Genomic DNA, 26978 nt, shown 5'->3' with positions numbered 1-26978 from the left:
GCCGCTGCAGGTTTCTTCTGACTTGCTGGTCTCCTCGTCAGCTCAGTACTGCCCTCCAGTGGCCGGCGCCCTAGGGAAATGCCTAAAGCTGCCTTGTGGTGTTGCCGGCCCTTGCCACATTCCACAGACTGTAATCAGGGATTTTGGAGAGTCTGTTTCAGTTTTGACCCTCCACCCCCCCAGGGACAATTCTCAGGAACGACGAGGCCCTGCTCCTATGCTCTCTTCTTGCACGACTATGACGTCCTGTAAGTAGAAGTTTCATAGACTTGATACATATAAATATTATGTGACAAAGGCCCTTATTCTGTTCGGTGCGGCCGGATCCGATTATGTGGCCAGGACCGTGCGTGCGAAACCCCGCCTTCCATACGGATCGCTCACTCCGTCCGTACGCGGTAAGAAGCTGGCCGAACGGACCGCACGTGTATTTTTCACGGAATACGCCTCCTCCATCTAAGGGAACCTCCCCCATCATTCGATGGTCGCAGACCATCGAATGCAGGACCGTGTGCTCCACCAGCTCCCGCAACCTCAGACCACACGGACATTTTTCTGTGCAAAAGCCAGGATCTGGGCGGGCAGCTGACATCCGGCGATGTCATATGTCCACCCCCTACACGTGCGTCACGGCCGCATTACCATACGTACGCCCAGCGTTTTCATGGGAACGCCCATGAAACGCGGAGCGTATGCATATGGTAATGAGCCCAAATAGCCCTTTACGCCCCTCTCCACCCCCTGGTCGGAGTGTTCACATATCATGCGGGATTTGGCCGTACGCCCCGCTCGCACATGCGCAGAGACGCCTCTGCACATGCGCAGACACAAAACATCGGCGGGCCGAACGCACGCGGATATATCCGCACCGACCAGAATAAGGGCCATTGTTATCCCTGAATCAACAGTTCACAGTATTATAGGTTGTATTGAGCGGAGGCTGCCTCCATTGTCAATGCACCAAACTGTTCAAACTGTATCGTCCGGCACAGACAATTAATTACACAAGCACAAGAAAAGAAAAGCTTATTTGAGGGTGCAGTTGGAATCAATAGAAAATGTAAAATATTCTTTATGTAAAGTATACTTTATGTTACACTCTGTCCTGTCTGGCTGGCTGCTAATGGCAAGCAGCTAGGCGCGTGTGCTTCATGTGCTCTCAGCTGTATCCACTGATTACCTTGCCTGATGGTATAAAGAGGGATCAGTAGGACTCCACCCTGCTGGTCATAGTTCCTGTTCCTGGTGTGGATGGCCTGTACGCCAGCTCCCCCAGGAAATAAGCCTGGGACATTTGCCTTGTCTATTCCTGTTGTCAACCCATACCTCCCAACTGTCACGATTACAGCGGGACAGTCCCGATTTTCGGGTCCTGTCCCGCTGTCCTACCCGCGGCAGACATTATCCCGCTGCGGGGGGTGGCAGTTGGGAGACCCCCCAATCTAGTAGAATAGACGCTGTGCGCATGCGCACAGCGTCTATTCTCGTATGAAAATGAGGTTGCGGCTAATTAGCATAAGCCGCGACCTCATTTGCATATGCCCCGCCCCCTTTTCGGGCGCTTGCCTACAGGTCAGAAGTTGGGAGGTATGTCAACCTGCTCTGGATATTTGCCTGGTCTCTGTCTTCAACCCGCTCTGGATATTTACTTTGCCTGCTATCAAAAGGACTTTCAGTTAAGTACTTTGGTTGCTACTAATTATTACCATATACCGAGTGGCTGGCCTGCGTTCTCCCACTACTCTGCATCCTGCAATTATCCATATTCCTTTGTATTATCCTCCTGCATTTCTTGTACCATGGAAAGTTACTTTGTTTGCTGTGGAAATTATACTTTATTCTTTGATGCTTGAATAAAGTATTTTCATCGTTATTTTCTGTGGACATTTTTTTGAGCTGCATCCAGGTCCTGGCTAGATTTATGTCATTGCTATCTGCTGCTTTCCCCAGCTTCCAGGCATGGTGGTGTTTTCCAGACTCTCTGCACAGAAGGGGTTAATCTCACATCCCTGGTCACTACTCATCAGTTACCTTCCCACACCTGGTCCAGAGTGCTGAATTCCTCTGCAACCACAGTCTAGTCTCTCTGTACCAGACCGCTGCTTACTCCAGGTTTCCAGTCTGTCAGATTCTAACACTTTATACATACACATATTAAATAGACTGTGCGGGCATCTATAGTCAGCGGTGTAGCTAGGTACCACAGTGCCCGGAGCAAGGGCATGCTTTGTGCCCCCCCCCCCCCCCCATTTGTAGCAGGCTGCCACCCCCCAAACCCCCCCCTCGCTAATAATAACCTGCAGGCTGCTCCCCCAGTCTATCAGTCTAGTTTATTAATAATCAACCCTGTGAGTGCCAAGTAAATTTGTCAATCGGTGTGAAAATGACCAGAAAACATTATATATAATATTGTTTACAGGACATTATTTATTTGAATTGATATAACATATGTGAGCGACGCCGGATATTTTGAACATCTCACAGATGTTGGCACTCAAAGGGTTAAGCAATGCAAATGCAGGAGGGGGTGGTATGCCACACCCTGCCTGTATATTACCTCTTGCCTGCACGCCACCCGCTGCCTGCACGCCACCCGCTGCCTGCACGCCACCCGCTGCCTGCACGCCATCCCCTGCCTGTATACCAGTGGCGGAACTCCCGGAGGCAATGGAGTCATCTGCCGCCGGGCGCCCGGCTTAAAGGGGGCACAGGCTCCATTGCCTCCGATGTTCCGATGCCTAATCGCGTGCTGCAGTTATCTTATGAAGCGGCCGGGTTGCGAGTGCCCCCCCCCCGGCCGGGTGCGAGTGCCCCCCCCCCCCGGCCGGGTGCGAGTGCCCCCCCCGGCCGGGTGCGAGTGCCCCCCCCCGGCCGGGTGCGAGTGCCCCCCCCCCCCGGCCGGGTGCGAGTGCCCCCGGCCGGGTGCGAGTGCCCCCCCCCCGGCCGGGTGCGAGTGCCCCCCCCCCGGCCGGGTGCGAGTGCCCCCCCATGTGCGCGACGACGCATCACCGCTCAGTGTCACCTTCCTACTGGCTGCTCACCTCTGCGGAAGTTCCCTGACATCCGCCGGCGCCTGAGTGAGCAAGCCAGTCTCAGTGACGAAGAGACGGGAGCTGGGACACTGAAGCGACAAGAGCTGCTGCCGGGCGATGGTGAGAGAGTGACTGACAGTCACTGAAGATAGCAGGGTGGTAGGCGCTGCAGCAGCAGTGACGGTGAGAGATAATTTGGTAAAAGCCTGGCCAGCACTCTGCAGTTATTATATCCTGTTGGAAAATACATTTTATATGTATGTATGTATGTATGTTATGTGTATATATAGATCCTTTTATCCAGACACGTGGGATCAAGAAAAAGACCGCAAATCCAAAATAATATATATATATATATATTTCCCGATGAAGGGTAAACTCTCTCAGAACGTCATCAGGAAGTTACTGTGCAACAAATAAATAGTGTCTTTCCCTTGTGAGTCCTCCCCGGCGTCTGTTGCTGCCCTCAGCCCCACCTCCTCCTTGGGCAGTCCCAGGATTCCGTTTCAGGCAGAAGTGACGTCAGCATAGCTGCAGCAACGCTATTAACAAACACAAACCGGAAGTGGACTCCCGCGACCGGCGATGGATGAAGTGGAGCTGCCGGCGATATGGCTGTGACAGACGCCTAGGAGACATCATGTGGGTAAGACACTATTTATTTCACTTGTATTTGTTGTACAGCATCCTGATGAAGGGTGAACTCCCCAAACTGTTGATGTCACTTTGAATACACATTTTTCACTTTTTTACCAACTTTTCAAAGTCTCTGAGTGTCACCTCTTTCATTGAAGCCACATATCCCCTTATCGCTGCTGTGGCTGACTCCCCCTCCTAGCAGGACCATAAATGTCACACTTTCTTTATTTTAAACATAATTTCCATAACATACATATATAAATATATGTATGCATGTATGTAAGGTGCTTTGTGTGTGTGTGTGTGTGTGTGTGGGGGGCATCAATATTCATCTTGCCTCCGGGCAACTGGGATGAACTTACGCCACTGCCTGCATACCACACCCTGCCTGTATCTTGCACCCTGACTGCATACCACTTCCTGCCTCCCCCTTTCTGCATACCACCCCTGCCTGCATACAACCTCCTCCCTGCATCCCCCCTTTCTGCATACCATCTCCTGCATGCTTCCCCCTTTCTGCACACCACCCCCTGCTGCTGTTTCCTGAGCACTACAGAGATGAGAGGCTGCTGCAGTTCTAGGTCCACCCAGGGAGATTGCACTCTGCGGATGTTTCAAAGGTAAGACTTGTATGTGTGTGTATGTATGTGTATATCAGGGTTGCCTACCTGACCCTCTCCTTCAGGGAGAAAATGCTCTGTTCCTGGACTTCCCTGGTAATGTATGATTGCCATCACCTGTGGGGGGTGTATCTATGTGGGGTGGGTTAGGGTTAGGCTGGGGGGTAAGGGTTAGGCCGCAGGATGAGCGAGCATAGGCCACAGGGAGAGGGAGCACAGGCCGTGGGGTGAGGGAGTGCATCAGTGTGATAGAGCCTAGGCCACAGGGTGAGGGAGGGTGTCACTGTGATAGAACACAGGTCACAGAATGAGGGAGCGCAAGCCATGGGGAGAGGGAGTGCAGGCCATGGGGTGAGGGAGCGCAGGCCGCAGGCAGGGAGAGCATCAGTGTGACAGAGCGCAGGCCACAGGGTGAGGGATTGCATCAGTGTTATAGAGCCCAGACCGCAGGGTGAGGGAGCCCAGACCACAGGGTGAGGGAGCGCAGGCCACAGGGAGAGGGAGAACAGGCCATGGGGTGAGGGAGTGCATCAGTGTGATAGAGCTCAGGCTACAGGGTAAGGGAGCATGTCAGTGTGATAGAGCCCAGGCCGCAGGGTTAGGGAGTTCATCAGTGTGATAGAGCCGAGGTCACAGGCTGATGGAGGGTGTCAGTGTAATAGTGGGCAGGCTGCAGGGTGAGGGAGTGCGTAAGTGTGATAGAGCACAGGCCGCATGGTGAGGGAGTGCTTCAGGGTGATAGAGTGCAGGCTGCAGGTTGAGGGAACCCAGACAACAGGGTGAGGGAGTGCAGGCAATGGGGAGAGGGATTGTAGGCCACAGGGTGAGGGAGTGCATCATTGTTGTAGAGCCCAGGCCACAGGGTGAGGGAGTTCATCAGCGTGATAGAGCCGAGGCTGCAGGGTAAGGGAGTGCATCAGTGCGATACAGCGCAGGCCGCAGGGTGAGGGAGTGCATCAGTCTGATAGAGCGCAGGCCGCAGGGTGAGGGATTGCATCAGTCTGATAGAGCGCAGGCCGCAGGGTGAGGGAGTGCATCAGTCTGATAGAGCGCAGGCCGCAGGGTGAGGGAGTGCTTCAGTGTGATAGAGCGCAGGCCGTAGGTTGAGGGTGCCCAGGCGACAGGATGAGGGAGTGTATCATTGTTATAGAGCCTAGGCCGCAGAATGTGGTAGGGTGTTAGCGTGATAGAGCCTAGGCCGTAGGGTGGGGGAGCACAGGCCACGAGGAGAGGGAGCGCAGGCCACAGGGGGAGGGAGTTCATCAGTGTGATAGAGCCCAGGCCACAAGGTAAGAGAGAGTGTCAGTGTAATAGAGCGCAGGCCGCAGGGTGAGCGAGTGCGTCAGTGTGATAGAGCGCAGGTTGAGGGAGCGCAGGCCATGGGGAGAGGGAGCATAGGCCGCAGGGTGAGGGAGCGCAGGCCGCAGGGTGAGGGAGTGCGTCATTGTGATAGAGCGCAGGCTGCAGGTTGAGGGAGGGCAGGTCATGGGGAGAGGGAGCATAGGCCTCAGGGTGAGGGAGCGCAGGCCGCAGGGTGAGGGAGTGCGTCAGTGCAATAGAGTGCAGGCCGCGGGTTGAGGGAGTGCAGACCGTAGGGAGAGGTAGCATAGGTCGCAGGGTGAGGGAGAGCGTCAGTGTGGTAGAGCCTAGGCTGTAGGGTGAGGGAGGGTGTCAGTGTGATAGAGCCCAGGTGGCAGGGTGAGGGAGCGTGTACCTAGTGTTTGGATCCCACTCAGTAACAACTCTTTTTTTTTTTTTCAAATTCCACTATTTTGTTTTATATTTCTACATTAAAATGTGTCTATATTTCTTCACATAATTTGGGGTGTGGAACAAAACACACGGTCAGTTTCTCACAGACTGCGTTCTACTGCATGTGTGTGGTCTCTGCTCCTCAATCTCCATAGCTGGGCTCCTACCCTCAGACTTTACCACTCAGCCCACATTGGATGCAACACCGCTAGTTGACCTGATAGTGTGCCTCAAAGGTGTAGTGGTCGCAAAACTTATTTTCAGAAGAAGAGATGCTGTAGCACTGCTGTTCCCATAGCTTAGTCCAGCACATGCTGAATTTGAACATGTGATCAAGAATCAGCCCCGCTGTGTACACAGAACATTGTTGTAGTGCAGTGTCATGTATACACAGCCACTGAGCTGCCTCAGGTGTGCATGAGATGAGAGGCTGGAGGTACAGTAGCCCTAATGGCCTAGCGCAATGGTTCCCAAACTGTGTGCAGTGGCTTTATGGGGTAACTCAGAGCGCCCTTTGGCAACGGAGCTTGCCGCTGGTCCCCACCACCTCCCCCGCCGTTGCCACCGGTCACCCTGCCCGCCCCTGACTTCCCCGAACTGAGCATCGTCTCCCTGAACCGGAGATGGGCAGTGAGACACTGCCCAGCCACCGTGATACTGGGACGCGCATGCACGTCCCAGTCCCTATCGCCAGCGCTCGCCAGAGAAAGGGATCTGGCGGGTGCCCGGCAAAGGATAAGCCAGGCTCCATCTGTAGGTGTCTTGGATTGGTGGTCCAGGACCAAATCAAATGATTTATGAACAGTGTAATCAGGGCCACCACTAGGCAGCTTTAGGCATTTGCCTAGGGCGCCGGCCACTTGAGGGCGGAACTGAGCCGCTGAGGAGAGTAGGAAGAAATCCTGTATGGTACCCAGCAGGGAGAAGGTTAGCCTGGATCCCGCCCGTGGATCAGGATTAAACCCGCTGCCCCCCCCCCCCTTCCCTGTGCTGGTTGTCAGCATCAGCAGAAATCTTTGGCCCATTGAGCTAGTTAGTGGAAATCTTCGTGGCTGACCCCCCCCCCTAGAGTGCGGTATTTCACAGGTTGTGCCCGCTGCCCCCCCGCCATGTGGATCGGGTAGGAGCTGGTGAGCTAAGGGGGGAGGGGGGGTCGCTGTCAGGGCTTGCACCTGCCCTGGATGCTACATTGCTGCAGCCGCCAGTCGGTCCCGCTGTTGTGACAGTGAGGACCCGGGAGCTAGATCGTCTGAGGCGGGGGCATGGTGCGGGGCGCAGGGCAGAGCCAGGTGTGCTGTTGAAAGTCCGGGAACAGCCCAGGGAGGGAGAGCTGCTACTGCCGGGGCTTCTATGAGAGCCTGTGTGGGGAACTGTATCATCTGCCCATGTGACTGCGTGTGGTGACCAAGAGACAGCTGGAGCCATGTTCCGGGACCCCGAATCCATGGCCAAGATCACTGAGACCACCTACAAGGTGAGGCGGACGCTGGGCGGGCACACGGTCGCTGTATATGGGGACAGACCCAGGAGATGCCTGTGGCTTGGCTGGGCTGGCCAACCTGTGGCTCCCAAGAGGATGGTGGGACTATAGTTGCCAGCATGTCCTGCCACATCATGTCTGTGCTTGTAGTTCCATGTTCTCACATGTTGGTGGGGCGGGGGGGGGGGACGGACAGGCTGGGGGGTCGCCTGGGGCGCTGACAGGGCTTGCACCGGCCCTGAGTGTAATACCAGTGCCTGTGGCTGCCAATCATAAAAGATGTTAACAAATGCAAGCAAGTTTTGTCCCCCATACCATAACTGAACCTCAGGATGACATGCTGTATACATTAAACATTTTGGCAATGGGGTGTCCTGGAAAAAATTCTGATACTTTAGAGCGCTGAGATTAAAAAAAAGTTTGGACACCACTGGCCTAGCAGTCAAGCCCCCAGCGTGCCATCTGCAGCGCCTAGAGTTCAGATCCCGTAAGAAGCTCCCTACAATGTATCCCTTTGGTATAGTGCTTAGATAATACCTTTAATGGGTCCCATACATCAGCAATTAATTGTGACAATCCTCAGTTCTGGAGATGATTGTCACAATTAATCTTTAATGTGTGGGCTCCCCCTTTTGTAGATTCCCAATCAAAAAATAATAAGGATCGCCAATCGATTGCTAAATCAGATTGTTAAACATCTTTAATAATCTGGTATTATCTGCGGTTCTTTTTTATATGTGTGGGCGTTCCTGTCTCATCTTCTTCTACTATTTAAATTATGAAAAGAAGTAAAACAGGTAAAATGACAATCGATTGAGGTGATGTATGGGCACTTTCCAGATATGAAGATGCAATCTTTAGATGGGAAAAATCTGCCGATCACTGAAACAAATCTGTAGTGTGTGGGCAAGTCAAATAGATTGTAGAAACCATTTATCTGGCCAAAAAAATCACTGGATCTGGAAAACCATTAATTGTGATTGCTGATGTATGGGGCCCTTAAGGCATAGTTAATGCAGTAAGAAGATTTTTTTTAAATTAAAATGTAATTTAAAATGAATGTATTACATTATGTAGTGGGAAAAGTAAACAGAAGGCACAAAAAGTGATTGGAGAACGCCAGTGGCGGTATCATTCGTTATTACTAAACTGAAAACCTGACCTAAACATGATCTACATTAAAACTAAATCAGGGTTGCAAACCCTCCCGGAATGGTCGGGAGGATCCCGAAAATCGGGTCCCCCTCCCGGCCCCCCGGAAAGGTGGGCAACCCTCCCAGATTCCGGCGGTTCCCCCCCCCCACTCATGTACCAGGTGGCAGAAGCTTTAAATTGCAGCAATTCGCAGCTTTTCATCGGAAGGGGGCGGGGCTAAATATGCAAATCATACATATTTATCCCCACCCCCTCATCGGAGACCCGCATATTGCGGGATTTGCATTACTGGGAGCAGGGACTGATGATGTCTCCATCAGGCCCCGCCCCCAGCAGTGATGCTGACAGTCTCCTCTTCTCACCTGCATGTAACGCTCCAGGAAACTGAAATGCTGCTACATATATACACTGAAGATGGCAATCTCATAGATATCATGAGAATAATCACAGATGTGGGTAAAACCATGCTGCACTACTGATGTGCAGATAGATATGGGTGTGTGGGGGGGTGGTAACCGGCAGTTTATTGGTAGTGTTAAGGAAAAGGCGCGCCAACACGCTGTAGGGGAGGGTGTGTGTCGTTACTTCCAGCCTCAATCAGGCTGATTTCATCGCAGCCCCAGAATAAGTCTCCGAGTGGTGACCAGAGAAAAAATATCTGTACTTGTGTACTAGCACGGCGCCCCGATAATTAGTCGCCCGATTTTTTAATCGCATCGCATGCCATACACCCGATGGCATGCAATGCGATTTTAACGCATATGTGATATAAAATTGTATAAGCACCCTAATGGGTGGTTACAATGCTTAAATGCACCCCCACGCCACCCCCCAAGTATAAACGTGAACCCGAAGCGTGGCGAGCGCAGCGATCCCACAAGGGGTGGCGGTACGCGTCCTACGACCTTTTCATACCCCCACTATCCACGTCGGCGTTGAGTTGATTTTATAAAGAGTGGAGAGCGCAGCGAGCAACCAAGCCCGTAGCGTGGCGAGCGGACACGGATACCTGTGAAGCCCGCGAGGGGATGCAGATACCTGTGAAGGTATCCGCGTCCCCTCGTGGGGCTCGCTGCGCTCCCCACGCTTCGGGCTCGGTGGCTCGCTGCGCTCGCCACACTTTATAAAATCAACTCCACGCCGACGTGGATAGTGGGGGTATGAAAAGGTCGTAGGATGCGTACCGCCGCCCCTCGCGGGCTCGCTGCGCTCGCCACGCTTCGGGTTCACGTTTATACTTGGGGGGTGGCGTGGGGGTGCATTTAAGCATTGTAAGCACCCATTAGGGTGCTTATACAATTTATAATCGCATCCCATCGCATTGTATGGCATTGTATGGCATTGTATGCCATATACAATGGCATACAATTTTAAAATTGTATGCCATTGTAGAACATCGGCCGATATCGCGTCGCATGCGATATGGTCTGCGATGCGATGGGCGCAGTCATAGTACACAAGTACCAAAATATCATTTGACGGTGAGCTTCTTATGAATGGATATGGGCATTTTCGAACAGCTGCAGAGTTTTCCCTAATTCGCAAATTGGGATTTAACTCTAGCGGGGAAGTGTCTACCCAGGGGTTAAAGTGAGGGGGAACGGGGTGAAACTGAGTTCCACTACCTCTGATGGTGAGGGGGGGGGGGGGGGCATTTTAACCTCCACTACCCTACCACTGGCCCTGTCTCTGCCTAATAGGGGAAGGAGTGTAATTACTGCCCCACCTGCACCGCAGCATGGTTGAGTCAGCTTTTTTGGTTTCCCAATAAAGCTTTATCAGTCCCTAAAAGTGTGAATGGAGATACAACAGTATACAGCAGAGATTTGCGGTTAGGGTATACAGAGGAATGCTTTCAGACTGTAGGCAGTGACAGAGGTGTCACTAGGGTTGGTGTCACCAGGTGTAGTAACTCATGGTGTCACCCCACCCCCCCACACACACACCTCCATGGACCTCCTCCTATATCACACCACAGGGAAACCTTAGTACTGTTTATGTACTAGTCTCTAGTCTAACTTGTAAATTACAGTATACTGTAAGTCCTGTATATCAAATAGGGTAACTTCTAGGCAATTTGTCCTACTTGCCATTACTGGCTGCAAACTGCATGGGAGAATATTGCACTGTCAAAACACAGAGTAAAAGCAGTATAAACTTGGTCAATAGTCAATTGCAGGGGGGGGGGGGGGGTGTTTAATATAAACATAAATATATATATATATATATTACCACATGAAAAACCTGTGTTTGTCCCTCTGTACCTTACTCTGTAGGAGCCCTGACAGACAGCGCTGCCTCTGATAATAAAAACCCTCCCATGACAAGGCCACTGCTGCTGCTGTCCTCCATGGGCCTGAGAAGCATATGAGGAGCTCCACCAAGCAGAGCTGAGCACAAGCCTCTCAGCCTCTGACCTCTTGTGCAAAGTCTTATGCGACTTAGTCAACTCCCAGTAAAGCATTGCACACTTGTGCAGTCACCGTGCCTTGACTCCTGATGCTCAGCACCATTAATCATTGTCACATTGGCAGATAGGTGAAGCTGCAGCACTACCCCACTCCCATGCACAAAACCATTAGCTTAAAATATATATATATATTTTTTTTTAAATATATGCCAACCACAGGGGGCCCCTAGATAGAGGAGGCCCAGGGGTACTGACCCCCTGTGCCCCCATTATAATCCGGCCCTGCATGCATTATCAATGTCCATTTATCAAAATATAAATGCTGTAGCATCATATTTTGCAATTCCAAAAAAGATGGGGCCGTTTTAGCAGTCCAATGTTTCAGAATGAGTTTCTCAGCAATGGTGAAAAGCATAGGAAACATTGAACATAAGGAATTAATGGTGGTATCAGGAATCCACTTGTTAAAATTAAGGCATAAACTGTGTAGGGGAGAGGATGATCGAGACAAGTAACAATTTGTATTGATAAACAGATATATCTTAAACCAAAAATGTCAAATCCCAAATACAGTGATTGAAATTTGCCCGGGAGCTCCCACACTATAGACATTTAAAAAAAACATACATACAATGCCACCTGTGGTGTCGCTTATACATACAATGCCCCCTTGGTGCTGCTTATACATATAATGCCCCTGTAGTGCTGCTTATACGTATAATGCCCCCTTGGTGCTGCTTATACATATAATGAGTGGAGTGATTAATTCTTGGCAGCAGTGTGCAGGAGCTGTGGGGGTAGGGGGTGCGGGTGCGGACATCAGCAGGGGGTTAGTGGTGTGCGGGCGTGTACATAGGAGGGTAGGAGGGTGTGTGCGGGTAAGGACATCGATGAGCGCGGGGGGGGGGGGGGGTATGGGGTTTTGGGAGTGGACCGCAGGGGTGGGCTGCAGACATGGCTGGCTGAGGTGAACGGAAGCTGCTGGCAGCTTTGTGCGGATGTGGTCGGCGGGAGTGAGCGGATGCTGCCAGCAGGGGTGTGCTAACTGAAGCGGGTGCACCCCTTTCCTGACATCACTGTCCCCGTATAACCCACAGTAAGTGTCCCCACAATGGCCTGCAGCAGCCTGAGGGTCCCAGGCTAGAAAAGCTTGTCCTCACCATCTCGTCCTGGTCCATCTCCCCAGGTCTCAGCTCATTGCCTGAGCCAGCGCTTCCATATGTGGTGTGGTGGCGGGTCCATCTCCTCCTCCTGTTGGCAGCGCGTGTGGACGGCGGTGAGGTGGCAGGGACAAGAGCAGACATCGGCAGGTAAAGGGGGATGTGTGGGTGCGGACATCGCCTGGGGGAAGGTGCACTGCAGACGCGGCTAGCGGATGTGAGCGGTCACAGCTGAGCACAGTCTCACTCACCATGACTGACATCATAGGTGCAGACTGAACTGATGCAAGCTGTGAATGCTCTGAGAGAACCTGCAGAGACTGATAGAGCAACAAATAACCAGGTTGGTGACAAGAACCTTTAGTAACTTTACCCCTGAAGGCCAGATGTATCAAGCTTTAAAAAGTGATAAAATGGAAAGTAATAATCAAGCAGCTCCTAGCTGTCATGTTACGGGCTGGGTTTGAAAATGACGGGTGTGAGCTGATTGGTTGGCTGTTTATTACTTCCCACTTTACCCCATAGGCTGCGTATTTATGTTTATGCAAAACATCCATTTGCAGCCAAGCAGGGATTGCAGCGTATGAAGGGGGGGGGGGGTGGCCTTAACAAGACACACGGAGGGGGGTGGTCTTAACAAGACACACACCGCTGCAACCTTCGTAGCGCTGCATGTCAATCAGAATAATCCCCATGGTGCATCATGCTCGTGGTGTGGCTGAGGGGGGTGTATCACTGGTTAAGGGCTGAGCAGTAGGTTTGACGGCAAAATTGCATAATCTCAGACTGACCTTGTTCCACAATAATGAGATTACAAGCATTGTAGGGGCAGAGGGCGGGGTCATAATGACACGTCTTTGGCCCGCCAGGCTGCGGAGGATTATTTGTGGCTGTTAGGAGGTGCACACAGGTGGCTGGCAGACTTGCCCACTCTTCCAGGGTCAGGGAGCACCACCTAATTTCTTAGGAGACTCCATTCTGAGAGAGTAGGGGCCTCAGGCCCACTGCTTAGTATTGAGCCCCAAATATAAAGTAGACAAAGGTGATAAATCGTATCCTATACATATATTTTGTATAGCCAACGCTAAATGTTTATAATTTCTCTGTTTTTAGAGATAATCACCCCGTCATCTGCTTTCCCATGACAGCTAATGAGGATGATAATCCAATTTGATAATATTTATGTTCCGGCTCCTCATGAATATACATAACCAGGTCCGGGTGAATATGAACAGAGTTCCTGGACCAGTCATATAAAAGAGATTGCAAGATACAGTATGAGAGTCGTTCAGTCTTTGATACAATAGGACAAGATGGATTCCAGCTGCCATAAATTCTATCATGATGACGGCATGAATTCTAGAGAACATCTGGAAACCTTTTTTGCCAATAGACAAGAAGTGCCCTTTGCAGAAGATGTCATTAAATTTCCAATGATGGCTTTATACCAACTTTTCAAAGAGGGTAAGTATGTATGTATACTGAATCCTAAGTGACGGTGCATGAGGTGTAGAAGTGTGTGAGGGAATTCCGAATAAGGGTGGTATTCAATCCTGGGCGCTATTTCATACAGGGAAAAATCCCCCGTCACCTACTCAGTGCTGCTGTTCCCGACAGCATTAAAGGCAGATTTCCACAAAAAGATCAGACTTTAAAACAAGTGGGATCTGTTTTGGCAGTGGATTGTCGAATTAACAACCCACGGCCTTTCTGACAGTTGTAATCCGAGATTGAGTAAACCCCAAAGAGGTAAATATAGCAACCAATCAGATTCTACTGCCTCAGAAGTATTGGTTTGTATTGGTGACAACCCCACTTTTCCTTTTTAGAACCTTTAGTAAATGTTCCCCTAAAAGTGCCAATCTATACATGATAAATATGCGCTCTGTGCAGTGCTGGTACCAGTGGCTTAACTGGATGTTTGTAGACCCCATAGTAAAAGTTTGTAAGTGCCTCTATCATACCTCCCAACTTGTGACGACCCCGAGGCGGGACGTAGCTGCTGCGCGCCATAGTCGCGCCGAAAATTCCGGGGGGGTGACCTTATTCCGGGGGAGTGGCCTATACTTGCGGCTCTTCCGCGAGGCCACGCCCCCATTTTGCCGCTATGGGGGCATGACCCAGAGGCTCTATGAGCCTCTAGCCATGCCCCCAGCCCCCTGGCTGCGGGAATTGACGCTGTGCGCATGTGCACAGCGTTTATTCCCCGCTGCTTAGCAGCCGACGGGGGACTCCCAACAGCCCCCCCTCACCGCGGGACACTGCCGACCGCGGGTGGGACAGCGGGACAGGCCCTAATATTCGGGACTGTCCCGCTGTAATCGGGACTGTTGGGAGGTATGCTCTATGTACCAGCCAGGGTGAAAAATACATACAGCACAGCACATGTTATTTGACAGATAAGGTGGGCCCCATTCAGCTGTGGGCCCCATAGCAGTTATACTTTGCATCTGTGAGAGACTGCTCTGCGTGTGACTGCATGTGAGAGACTGCTCTGCGTGTGACTTTGCATGTGTGAGAGACTGCTCTGCGTGTGACTTTGCATGTGTGAGACTGCTCTGCGTGTGACTTTGCATGTGTGAGAGACTGCTCTGCGTGTGACTTTGCATGTGAGAGACTGCTCTGCACGTGACTTTACATGTGAGAGACTGCTCTGCCTGTGACTTTGCATGTGAGAGAGACTGCTCTGCGTGTGACTTTGCATGTGTGAGAGACTGCTCTGCGTGTGACTTTGCATGTGTGAGAGACTGCTCTGCGTGTGACTTTGCATGTGTGAGAGACTGCTCTGCGTGTGACTTTGCATGTGAGAGAGACTGCTCTGCGTGTGACTTTGCATGTGAGAGACTGCTCTGCCTGTGACTTTGCATGTGAGAGAGACTGCTCTGCGTGTGACTTTGCATGTGTGAGAGACTGCTCTGCGTGTGACTTTGCATGTGTGAGAGACTGCTCTGCGTGTGACTTTGCATGTGTGAGAGACTGCTCTGCGTGTGACTTTGCATGTGAGAGAGACTGCTCTGCCTGTGACTTTGCATGTGAGAGACTGCTCTGCCTGTGACTTTGCATGTGAGAGAGACTGCTCTGCCTGTGACTTTGCATGTGAGAGAGACTGCTCTGCCTGTGACTTTGCATGTGAGAGAGACTGCTCTGCCTGTGACTTTGCATGTGAGAGAGACTGCTCTGCCTGTGACTTTGCATGTGAGAGAGACTGCTCTGCCTGTGACTTTGCATGTGAGAGAGACTGCTCTGCGTGTGACTTTGCATGTGTGAGAGACTGCTCTGCGTGTGACTTTGCATGTGAGAGAGACTGCTCTGCGTGTGACTTTGCATGTGAGAGAGACTGCTCTGCCTGTGACTTTGCATGTGAGAGAGACTGCTCTGCCTGTGACTTTGCATGTGAGAGAGACTGCTCTGCCTGTGACTTTGCATGTGAGAGAGACTGCTCTGCGTGTGACTTTGCATGTGAGAGACTGCTCTGCGTGTGACTTTGCATGTGAGAGAGACTGCTCTGCCTGTGACTTTGCATGTGAGAGAGACTGCTCTGCCTGTGACTTTGCATGTGAGAGAGACTGCTCTGCCTGTGACTTTGCATGTGAGAGAGACTGCTCTGCGTGTGACTTTGCATGTGTGAGAGACTGCTCTGCGTGTGACTTTGCATGTGTGAGAGACTGCTCTGCGTGTGACTTTGCATGTGTGAGAGACTGCTCTGCGTGTGACTTTGCATGTGAGAGAGACTGCTCTGCCTGTGACTTTGCATGTGAGAGAGACTGCTCTGCCTGTGACTTTGCATGTGAGAGACTGCTCTGCGTGTGACTTTGCATGTGAGAGAGACTGCTCTGCCTGTGACTTTGCATGTGAGAGACTGCTCTGCGTGTGACTTTGCATGTGAGAGACTGCTCTGCCTGTGACTTTGCATGTGAGAGACTGCTCTGCCTTTGACTTTGCATGTATGAGAGACTGCTCTGCCTGTGACTTTGCATGTGAGAGAGACTGCTCTGCCTGTGACTTTGAATGTGAGAGAGACTGCTCTGCCTGTGACTTTGCATGTGTGAGAGACTGCTCTGCCTGTGACTTTGCATGTGAGAGAGACTGCTCTGCCTGTGACTTTGCATGTGAGAGAGACTGCTCTGCCTGTGACTTTGCATGTGAGAGAGACTGCTCTGCACGTGACTTTGCATGTGTGAGAGACTGCTCTGCCTGTGACTTTGCATGTGAGAGAGACTGCTCTGCCTGTGACTTTGCATGTGTGAGAGACTGCTCTGCGTGTGACTTTGCATGTGTGAGAGACTGCTCTGCGTGTGACTTTGCATGTGTGAGAGACTGCTCTGCCTGTGACTTTGCATGTGAGAGAGACTGCTCTGCCTGTGACTTTGCATGTGTGAGAGACTGCTCTGCGTGTGACTTTGCATGTGTGAGAGACTGCTCTGCGTGTCTCTTTGCATGTGAGAGACTGCTCTGCGTGTGACTGCATGTGAGAGACTGCTCTGCCTGTGACTTTGCATGTGTGAGAGACTGCTCTGCGTGTGACTTTGCATGTGAGAGAGTCTGCTCTGCCTGTGACTTTGCATGTGAGAGAGACTGCTCTGCCTGTGACTTTGCATGTGAGAGAGACTGCTCTGCCTGTGACTTTGCATGTGAGAGAGACTGCTCTGCCTGTGACTTTGCATGTGAGAGACTGCTCTGCCTGTGACTTTGCATGTGAGAGAGACTGCTCTGCCTGTGACTTTGCATGTGAGAGAGACTGCTCTGCGTGTGACTTTGCATGTGAGAGAGACTGCTCTGCCTGTGACTTAGCATGTGAGAGACTGCTCTGCCTGTGACTTTGCATGTGAGAGACTGCTCTGCGTGTGACTTTGCATGTGTGAGAGACTGCTCTGCGTGTGACTTTGCATGTGAGAGAGACTGCTCTGCCTGTGACTTTGCATGAGAGAGACTGCTCTGCGTGTGACTTTGCATGTGAGAGAGACTGCTCTGCCTGTGACTTTGCATGTGAGAGACTGCTCTGCCTGTGACTTTGCATGTGAGAGAGACTGCTCTGCGTGTGACTTTGCATGTGTGAGAGACTGCTCTGCGTGTGACTGCATGTGAGAGACTGCTCTGCCTGTGACTTTGCATGTGAGAGAGACTGCTCTGCCTGTGACTTTGCATGTGAGAGACTGCTCTGCCTGTGACTTTGCATGTGAGAGACTGCTCTGCGTGTGACTTTGCATGTGTGAGACTGCTCTGCGTGTGACTTTGCATGTGTGAGAGACTGCTCTGCACGTGACTTTGCATGTGTGAGACTGCTCTGCGTGTGACTTTGCATGTGTGAGAGACTGCTCTGCACGTGACTTTGCATGTGTGAGAGACTGCTCTGCGTGTGACTTTGCATGTGTGAGAGACTGCTCTGCGTGTGACTTTGCATGTGAAAGACTGCTTTGCGTGTGACTGCATGTGAGAGACTGCTCTGCCTGTGACTTTGCATGTGTGAGAGACTGCTCTGCCTGTGACTTTGCATGTGAGAGACTGCTCTGCGTGTGACTTTGCATGTGTGAGAGACTGCTCTGCGTGTGACTTTGCATGTGTGAGAGACTGCTCTGCGTGTGACTTTGCATGTGTGAGAGACTGCTCTGCGTGTGACTTTACATGTGAGAGACTGCTTTGCGTGTGACTGCATGTGAGAGACTGCTCTGCGTGTGACTTTGCATGTGTGAGAGACTGCTCTGCGTGTGACTTTGCATGTGTGAGAGACTGCTCTGCGTGTGACTTTGCATGTGAGAGACTGCTCTGCCTGTGACTTTGCATGTGTGAGAGACTGCTCTGCGTGTGACTTTGCATGTGTGAGAGACTGCTCTGCCTGTGACTTTGCATGTGAGAGACTGCTCTGCGTGTGACTGCATGTGAGAGACTGCTCTGCGTGTGACTTTGCATGTGAGAGAGACTGCTCTGCCTGTGACTTTGCATGTGAGAGAGTCTGCTCTGCGTGTGACTTTGCATGTGAGAGAGACTGCTCTGCGTGTGACTTTGCATGTGAGAGAGACTGCTCTGCCTGTGACTTTGCATGTGTGAGACTGCTCTGCGTGTGACTTTGCATGTGTGAGAGACTGCTCTGCGTGTGACTGCATGTGAGAGACTGCTCTGCGTGTGACTTTGCATGTGAGAGAGACTGCTCTGCGTGTGACTTTGCATGTGTGAGAGACTGCTCTGCGTGTGACTTTACATGTGAGAGACTGCTTTGCGTGTGACTGCATGTGAGAGACTGCTCTGCGTGTGACTTTGCATGTGTGAGAGACTGCTCTGCGTGTGACTTTGCATGTGTGAGAGACTGCTCTGCGTGTGACTTTGCATGTGAGAGACTGCTCTGCCTGTGACTTTGCATGTGTGAGAGACTGCTCTGCGTGTGACTTTGCATGTGTGAGAGACTGCTCTGCCTGTGACTTTGCATGTGAGAGACTGCTCTGCGTGTGACTGCATGTGAGAGACTGCTCTGCGTGTGACTTTGCATGTGAGAGAGACTGCTCTGCCTGTGACTTTGCATGTGAGAGAGTCTGCTCTGCGTGTGACTTTGCATGTGAGAGAGACTGCTCTGCGTGTGACTTTGCATGTGAGAGAGACTGCTCTGCCTGTGACTTTGCATGTGTGAGACTGCTCTGCGTGTGACTTTGCATGTGTGAGAGACTGCTCTGCGTGTGACTGCATGTGAGAGACTGCTCTGCGTGTGACTTTGCATGTGAGAGAGACTGCTCTGCCTGTGAAATACAATGGGCAATCTTAGGCGCTGTGTCTTTCTTCTCTTTTCTTTTCGCATGTGTGAGAGACTGCTCTGCGTGTGACTTTGCATGTGTGAGAGACTGCTCTGCCTGTGACTTTGCATGTGAGAGACTGCTCTGCGTGTGACTGCATGTGAGAGACTGCTCTGCGTGTGACTTTGCATGTGAGAGAGACTGCTCTGCCTGTGACTTTGCATGTGAGAGAGTCTGCTCTGCGTGTGACTTTGCATGTGAGAGAGACTGCTCTGCGTGTGACTTTGCATGTGAGAGAGACTGCTCTGCCTGTGACTTTGCATGTGTGAGACTGCTCTGCGTGTGACTTTGCATGTGAGAGAGACTGCTCTGCGTGTGACTTTGCATGTGAGAGAGACTGCTCTGCGTGTGACTTTGCATGTGAGAGAGACTGCTCTGCCTGTGACTTTGCATGTGAGAGAGACTGCTCTGCCTGTGACTTTGCATGTGTGAGACTGCTGTACATTATCAATCAGACAGGCCGGCCAGCCGGCTCCACCACTAGGCAGCTTTAGGCATTTGCCTAGGGCGCCGGCCGCTGGAGGGTGGAAGTTGGAGCAGGTCCCCCCCCCCCTGGAAGGCCGCATCAACACCCCCCCCCCCCCTGGGGGGAGCGCTCTGGTGACGTGCAATCAGGCCCTTACAATTCAACATGTTTTATAAAGGTTTTTACACATTGTGGCTCATTATAGGTTCTTCTGGGTATTGTAAACCAACAGTAGCCGATTCCAGGCACATACAGTCTCCTTCTAATAAGGAACAGTCAACTATCAACCACTTGTAGCTCCCTGCACACAAGACTCTATAGCCGAGCAGATAGTGTTACCAAAATAGTGGTGAACTTAGACCCCAAAGGAGGCGTAAATATAGATATATGTGGTTGGCACAATTTTTTTAAAAATGTATTAGCATTTTTTTACTTTTTCCTACTGTACTTAACCTCCACATGGACTATGATAAGCAAACTGCTAGCAGTGAAGAGAGCCATGTGAGGGGGGAGGGATGTGCAGTACATTAATTGGGTTTTCATGTGATTTAGAATGTGACACCCTCAAAACATAAAAAACACGTGTCAACATTTTTATGTGTCAAAAATGTTGTTGACCTTTTTACACTGTCATCCTATAAACTGGGGTGTAGCGCTCAATGTCACATAGCAACAAAAAAAGGCCAACAGAATTCTAGCATGTATTAAAAGGGGCATGGAAACTAGGGACTCAAAAGTAATTATGCCTCAGTACAAATCATTGGTTAGACCACACCTTGAATATGGAGTACAGGTTTGGGCCCCGCACTATAAAAAGGACATCATAGAATTGGAAAAATCCAAAGAAGAGTAACAAAGCTTACTAGGGAATTGGAGAATTTAAGATACAAGGAGAGATTAAGCAATCTGGGTCTATTTACACTAGAGAAGAGACGTTTAAGGGGGGACATGCTCAACATGTATAAATACATTAGGGGCCAATATAAGGAACTGTTGAACACTCTTTTTTCTGCTAGACAGGAATCTAGGACACGAGGGCACGAGTTTAGATTAGAAGAAAAAAGATTTTGTTCCCTTGGAAGAAAAAAATTCTTTGCGGTCAGAGCAGTCAAACTATGGAACTCTCTTCCTGGAGAAGTGGTGTCGGTAGACACTATAATTACGTTTAAAATAAGACTGGATACACATTTATTGGTTAAAAACATCCACGGGTACAAATAACAAAATTAATATGTCTTTAAAAATTTCAGAATATACTATACAACAAGGGATAAGCTATTAAAACCCAGGTTGAACTAGATGGACACAAGTCTTTATTCAGCCCTACCTACTATCATGTAAATATGTAACTGTGTAACAATGTACATATGTAATCAAAAGTGCTTTACGTGTAAGCAATACTAAACATTGATGATCTAAAAATAATAAAATATATAACCTTCGCAGGCGTAATGTTTATACGCTTTTGTGAGATATTTGGGTTACTAGAAGCCAGTCAATATGCCATGCAGTAACATAGATTGTAGGTATTGGCTTACTGACCGTATTCTACTTGCTGGGATGGGCTGAATTCCATTCCCCCGGCCTCATTCTGCTGGCTGCGGCTATCTCCAGCGTGACTTCCGGTCACAGCTAAACAAACTTCCATTCCCCTATTCTCCTTCCGTCAAACGCATTTCATTCACAAGTACTTTATCATGGGTGATGGCTGTTAGTGGAGATCATTCTTTTATGGTAAAGAGTGTTAAATAAACTTTATTAACACTTTCTTAAAGGCATTCAGTGACCAGGAAGTGGTAATTTTTTTGGTCACCAAAAATGATGACCACTTCCTGGTCACTGAATGCCTTTTAGAAAGAGATAATAAAGTTTATTGAACACTTTTTACCATAAAAGAAGTCTGTCCTCTATCAACCACCATCCGTGATTAAGTACTTGTGCATGAAACGCATTGGTAGAAAGGAGAATGGGGACCGGAAGTTGGCCAGCTATGACCAGAAACAACCGCTTTTGGTTATTTATATTCTCCTAAATGTATATTCTTTCAAAAGCTGCTAATTCATACACATAAAGACACAGAAACACAATTCAATGTTAGGTTTGATACCTTTTTTACATGTTGACCTTGTGAATGTCAAACTTTTGGGGTAGATGTAAAGGCTGTTGACCTTTTATATCACATCCATCTTTTATAGCAGGAATGTTGAGAATTAGTTATTTACCCATCACATCGCCATACCTCCCAACATTGGAGGTAGTGGAGGGAAAACGGCAAGCGCCAATGCCCCATCCCCTCTCTGCAATGAATAGACACAGTGTCTATTCCCTGCTGCTTTGCTAATTAGAACAGTGAGTAACACAGGGAACTCCCAACTGCCCCCCCCCCCTCTGCACGACACAGCCAGCTCGGAGCGGGATGCAGGATTGACCCTCAAAAAACAGGATGGTCCTGAGAAGATTGGGACAGTTGTGAGGTACAGTAACGCACGCAGGGGGGGTTTCTGAGTATCCCCAGGATGCCCTAGGCTGAAAGCTGAGGGTCCCCTCTTTCCATGGGTATAAGAATTTTAAAAATCGGCCCTTGGGAACCGGAGATCTGACTTCAAAGCTCTGGTCCCCATCCAAGCCTGTTAATTACTCTTCCCAGTAAGATCTTTCAGGTTATGTCTGACTTACGGTTTTTCTGAGGGTATATTCCAAAAGCTGTGATCCTCCCCCTTTGATGGATAGTAGCTTGCCTCTACTGTTCCGAAAACCAGAGATATCAGCCTTCCAGCAGCTGGTTACTACTCCAGCTACACACACCTGGTATGTAGTTTTATATACTCTTTGGCACTCTTTGAACTCTGATCCCCTAGTCCCCAATACCATTTGGTAGGTGGGATTCTCTAGTTTTTAATTCCAAAATTTATTTCCGGGAACAGGAGATATCTGCAGTCAAGCAAGCTGTCCTCCCATCAGAAAATTATGAATAATAAGCCCACTACACCATACACCCCTCCTCTGCATATTAAACATCCTCTACCCCCCCCCCCTGGAAGTTATGTATCAGGGCCCCTTCATTCAGCCCAATGCCCTCTTCTCCCACCTCATCTCCCACCATCTGTGCAGTAAAGGGGTAATTAGCATGTAGGACCTGGATCAGTAATTTCCTCTGAGCTGTTGATATAATACCCCCTACCACCCGCGGGACATCAAAGCTTCCCCCACCCCTACCGCTAGAGGATCGTTAGGGGCCCCAATACATTGTTATGCCCAGGGGCCTACACTGCTGTTGATGCCCCTGTATGTATGTATATATATATATATTTATTATTGATATACATTTGGTCTATCTATAATACTTTAACTGACCCGGCATATACTGGGTCACCTAAGTGTCCATCTCCGTGATTTGCTCCGCCCCTCTGGAAACCCCCTTCTGAAAATCCTGCCCCTGAGGTACAGTATGCATCACATCTCCTATATAATAGCTCAGATCTGTCACTCTGTGACTGTGTGTATAATGCTGAGTGGAGTCATAGAGTGACAGATGGGGGCTAAGAGCCTATCATCGCAGCACTTGCCGAGATTGACCCTCCCCATTCTCCTATCAGGAAAAAATGTGTTTCTACACAGTAACGTGTATTATTATCACTGAGAGGAGAAAAAAAGCACATACAGAAGCCTCTGTGCCCCTCCCCAGCTACGTGACTCCCTCCGCCTGCCGCTCTCGTCACACTTGCAGCGCTACTAGTGCTGGAGAACAAGGTACAACGATTGAAACAGAGGCTTGCCCAGCACAGTGCTGACTCCACCCCCTTCAGTCTGGCCCCGCCCACTTATCTCTGTTTTTAAGTCTTCCTCTGCGACCGGGTGCCATACCTCCCAACATGACCCTCTCCAGGAGGGATACAATGCTCTGCTCCTGCACTTTCTTCTTAATGTATGATTATCCTCATCTGTGTTGAACAGGTTAATTGATAAGAAAGGTGCTTCAACACAGGAGATAACAATCCTACAGTAAGAGGAAAGTGTAGGAGCAGAGCATTGTATCCTTCCTGAAGAGGGTCATGTTGGCGCATCTCATGGGGAGTCCCTGGTGAGCATAGGAATCGGCAGCCACAGGCATGGCCGCCGATAGGGAAGGGCCCGAGCAGCTCATTTTGCCCACCACAACTCCCCCTTCCCCCAATTGCCTCCGCTGTTCTGCCTGCGCTGCACTCCATGTACTGAATGAAGCACAGGCTTCATGTACTGGCCTCTCACCCATCCAAAGCAAGCCCAGACCCCGTCCGTCACACACTCCAACCCAGAGCCTGTCCCTCCAACACTGGCGACACCCCTGTCCATCCCCCACCTAACTGCAGCACCCCTGCACCCACCCCTTTCCCACCCACACTACGGCACCCCCGCACTTACAACTCCACCACCCGCAGCACACCCGCCCCACCCACAGCACCACCGGACACCCTCCCCCACCTGCGTCAACCCCGCATCTGCCACTACCCCACTAATGCATCCACCCATGGCAACCCTGAACCCACACCTCCTCAAACCACAGTACGCCTGCACCCAGCCACAGCAACTCCGCATACGTACTTCCCCCACCCACAGTACCCATGCTCCCATCCCTCACCCACCCACCCACCCACACCATTCCTGCTCTCACACCCACAGAACCCACGCGACTGCTAGGGTTGCCACCTCTCCCAGATTTGGTGGCAACCCTCCAGGAGGCTTTTACAGTCACCCGGATTCCAGGATTCACCCGGTGACTGGAAAAGGCAGAACAGCCTCCTGATGCAGCACTGGAAGCCTTGAGAGCAGCCAGCTAGGACTACATCTCCCAGGGTGCACAGTGGGGGATGCGTGATCCTGCCTCCCCCTGCTCTGGGATAGCCTGCGGTCGAGGGACTTCACAGCATGGCTATGGGGAGATTAAAAGTCCCGGTTGTGCTGTGTCCCGTGTGCGGCCAATCATCAATGACTGGGACAAGCTGCCACCACCACCAGGATGAACAATTGGTCGGCATAAAGTCATGTAGGCCTTAGAACCAGGCAGCTGGCACTAACAGCAGCCAAATTTTGCTATCATATCTGGCAGGACCCCTCACAGCCAATGGGACTGTCAAACTTTTAGAGGTAGGGACGGACTTTTAAAACTCTCCGAGCCTAATTTATCAAGCTTTAAAACATGAGAAACAGCCAGCCAATCAGCTGGCTGTTTATCACTCTATACTTCTGGAAGCTTGATACATCCGGCCAGCAGAACGGTAAACATTTCTTCATATAACGTAGCGGACAGAAAAGGGTCCCCGTAGCAGTGAGCATGTATCTCCCCCTAGCAATGAGCATGTATCTCCCCATCCCAACGAGCATGTAATCTCCATGGCAATGAGAATGAAACCCCTGGAAAGAAGTATGTAACCCCTGGCAATGAGCATGCAGATTAGCTTCACTTATGTGGCATAATATGTAATAGGCATTATATTGTGCAGTATAATTTGTAATGGGCATTATGGTGGGTGGCATTATGTGTAATGGGCATTATGGTGGGTGGCATTATGTGTAAAGAGTATTATGGTGTGTGGCATTATGTGTAATTGCCATTTTTTTGTCTGATCATGGGTTGCAATCATAGCTCCGCCCACTTACTGAATTAGGCTCTGCCCACTTACTTGTGGTGTGTGGGGGGATCTCCAGGAATCGATGATGCCTGAGGTGCCAACCCTAGCAACTGCTCACTCACCTGCTCCCAGCTTCTTCCTATTCTTCCTACTCTCCTCCGTGAGAGCTTTGTTGCTGCTGCTTCAGCTTCAGCTCACCACCGCCCTCCAGTGACAAATGCCTAAAGCTGCCTAGTGGTGGCGCCGGCCCTGCCACTCACACAACCCACAAGCACCTTCCCCACCAATGGCACCTTTGCACCCGACCCTCACCCACACAATAAAGACATTCACAGGTTAAGCGGGCGGAGCCCCTTACGACTGTGGCCATAGGGTGTGATTAATCACCTAGTTACAGAGTATATGCTGCATAGCGTAATGTACAGTATTGCCCTTTGTGATCATTGGGATCTTTCCCTGCAGGTTACATTAAGGGAGACCTTCTCATTGACATTAGTTCTGGATCCTTCATTCATCATCTCTATACAGCCAGTGGGTTTTTCAAAGAGTTTATTGTGCTGAAGTGCGCCGAGAAATGCATTATGGAGCTGAACAAATGGATTAACACACATACAGGAGCGTTTGAGTGGGATCACATACCAGGATTTCTTGAAGGCCCAGAAGATAACAGGTAACGTATCTGACCAAACATCTCTCTACCTCTCTATACCAGTTTCAGGATCGTGGTGAGGATTCAGGTGTAGAGAGACCTCAGGGGGATTGTGTGGGTACTTGATACAGGTTGTATCACTTGTTATTGTGTCTGTATTTGTATATTTCAGTGACCAGTGTCAGGAAGGCGACATGCCATTGAAGTCAGCATTGACAAAAGTCATGAAATGTGACATTAACAAAGAGAATCTCACAGACCCGGAGGTGCTTCCATTAGCGGACTGTGTCATCACTGCATGGCTGCTTGACCTCAGCAAGGACAAAGACGAATATATAGAGAATCTCAGGAAAATAATGAAGCTGCTTAAACCTGATGGAGTCCTGATCTTGGTGGGTACTTTCAATACAACCTATTTGAAGCTTGGGCAGGACAAGCTACATGTATTGGACTATGATGAGAACTTTGTAACGAATGCTCTCGCTAATAAAGGGTTCGTTGTTGACCACGTTGTAGTCAAAAACAGAACAGCAGACAGTGACGTTGTTGACTATGGTGCAGTGCATGTTATAGCGGCTCACAGAGAGAAGTAAGGCTGGGGAGCAAATAGAGGGCGACCTATCAAATTAAGGTACTGAACACGTAACCCTTATGTATTATATAGCTTCCCTTCTGGACCTACAACCTATGCTATTACTGGTGCCTGTCCTTGGGTTTCCCTCCTATATCCCTATAGATTGTAAGCTTGCAGCAGGGCCCTCCTACCTCCAAGTCTGTCTGTTGTTACCCAGTTTGGCCTATCGCTGTCTACTATTGTAAAGCGCAACGGGATCTGCTGCGCTATATAAGACACTGTAAATAATAATAAAGTGCAAGGGAATTTGCAGTGCTGCATGTGGACTGAATTAAGGTTCAAAGACTGCTCACCTTGGCCACTCAAACAGGCAGTCCATGTACTGGAGAGTCAGGTGGCAGAGAGGCCATAGTGGCAACCCCATGGCAGTTCCTGCGCATGCCAATGCAGAGCAGTACGGATGGTGTAATGGTTAGCATTACTGCCTCACAGCGCTGAGGTCATGGGTTCTATCCCCACTATGGTCCTGTGTGAAGTTTGTATATTCTCCTTGTGCTTGCGTTGGTTTCCTCCAGGTACTCCGGTTTCCTTCCACAATTAAAATATAGGGAAAAAGGGGTTGCAAAGGCAGATGCACACCAGATGGTACAGAG

The 26978-nt window shown here is 50.2% G+C and overlaps 1 protein-coding gene across 1 annotated transcript; it reads left to right on the top strand.

Annotated features, from left to right (window-relative positions):
• The first annotated feature begins 13561 nt into the window (after positions 1-13561).
• Positions 13562-26503, top strand: LOC146042191 (nicotinamide N-methyltransferase-like). The gene is made up of 3 exons (XM_083162115.1): positions 13562-13712; positions 25565-25772; positions 25924-26503. Exons 1-3 carry the CDS (start codon positions 13562-13564, stop codon positions 26342-26344), a joined length of 780 nt encoding a protein of 259 aa, XP_083018241.1. The 3' UTR covers positions 26345-26503.
• Positions 26504-26978: the final 475 nt, after the last annotated feature.

This window comes from Crinia signifera, chromosome 19 (genome assembly GCF_055691185.1).
Source record: "Crinia signifera chromosome 19, ASM5569118v1, whole genome shotgun sequence".
Lineage (NCBI taxonomy): Eukaryota > Metazoa > Chordata > Amphibia > Anura > Myobatrachidae > Crinia > Crinia signifera.
Note: the sequence above shows the minus strand (reverse complement) of the source record. Positions and strands in the feature narration are given on the sequence as shown.

Excerpts from the sequence above, each read along its gene's own strand:
- LOC146042191 (XM_083162115.1), top strand. The coding sequence starts at position 13,562 with ATGGATTCCAGCTGCCATAAATTCTATCATGATGACGGCATGAATTCT. Across the intron at positions 13,713-25,564 it reads ATACCAACTTTTCAAAGAGG|GTTACATTAAGGGAGACCTT; the intron begins GTAAGTATGTAT and ends CTTTCCCTGCAG. Across the intron at positions 25,773-25,923 it reads GAAGGCCCAGAAGATAACAG|TGACCAGTGTCAGGAAGGCG; the intron begins GTAACGTATCTG and ends TGTATATTTCAG.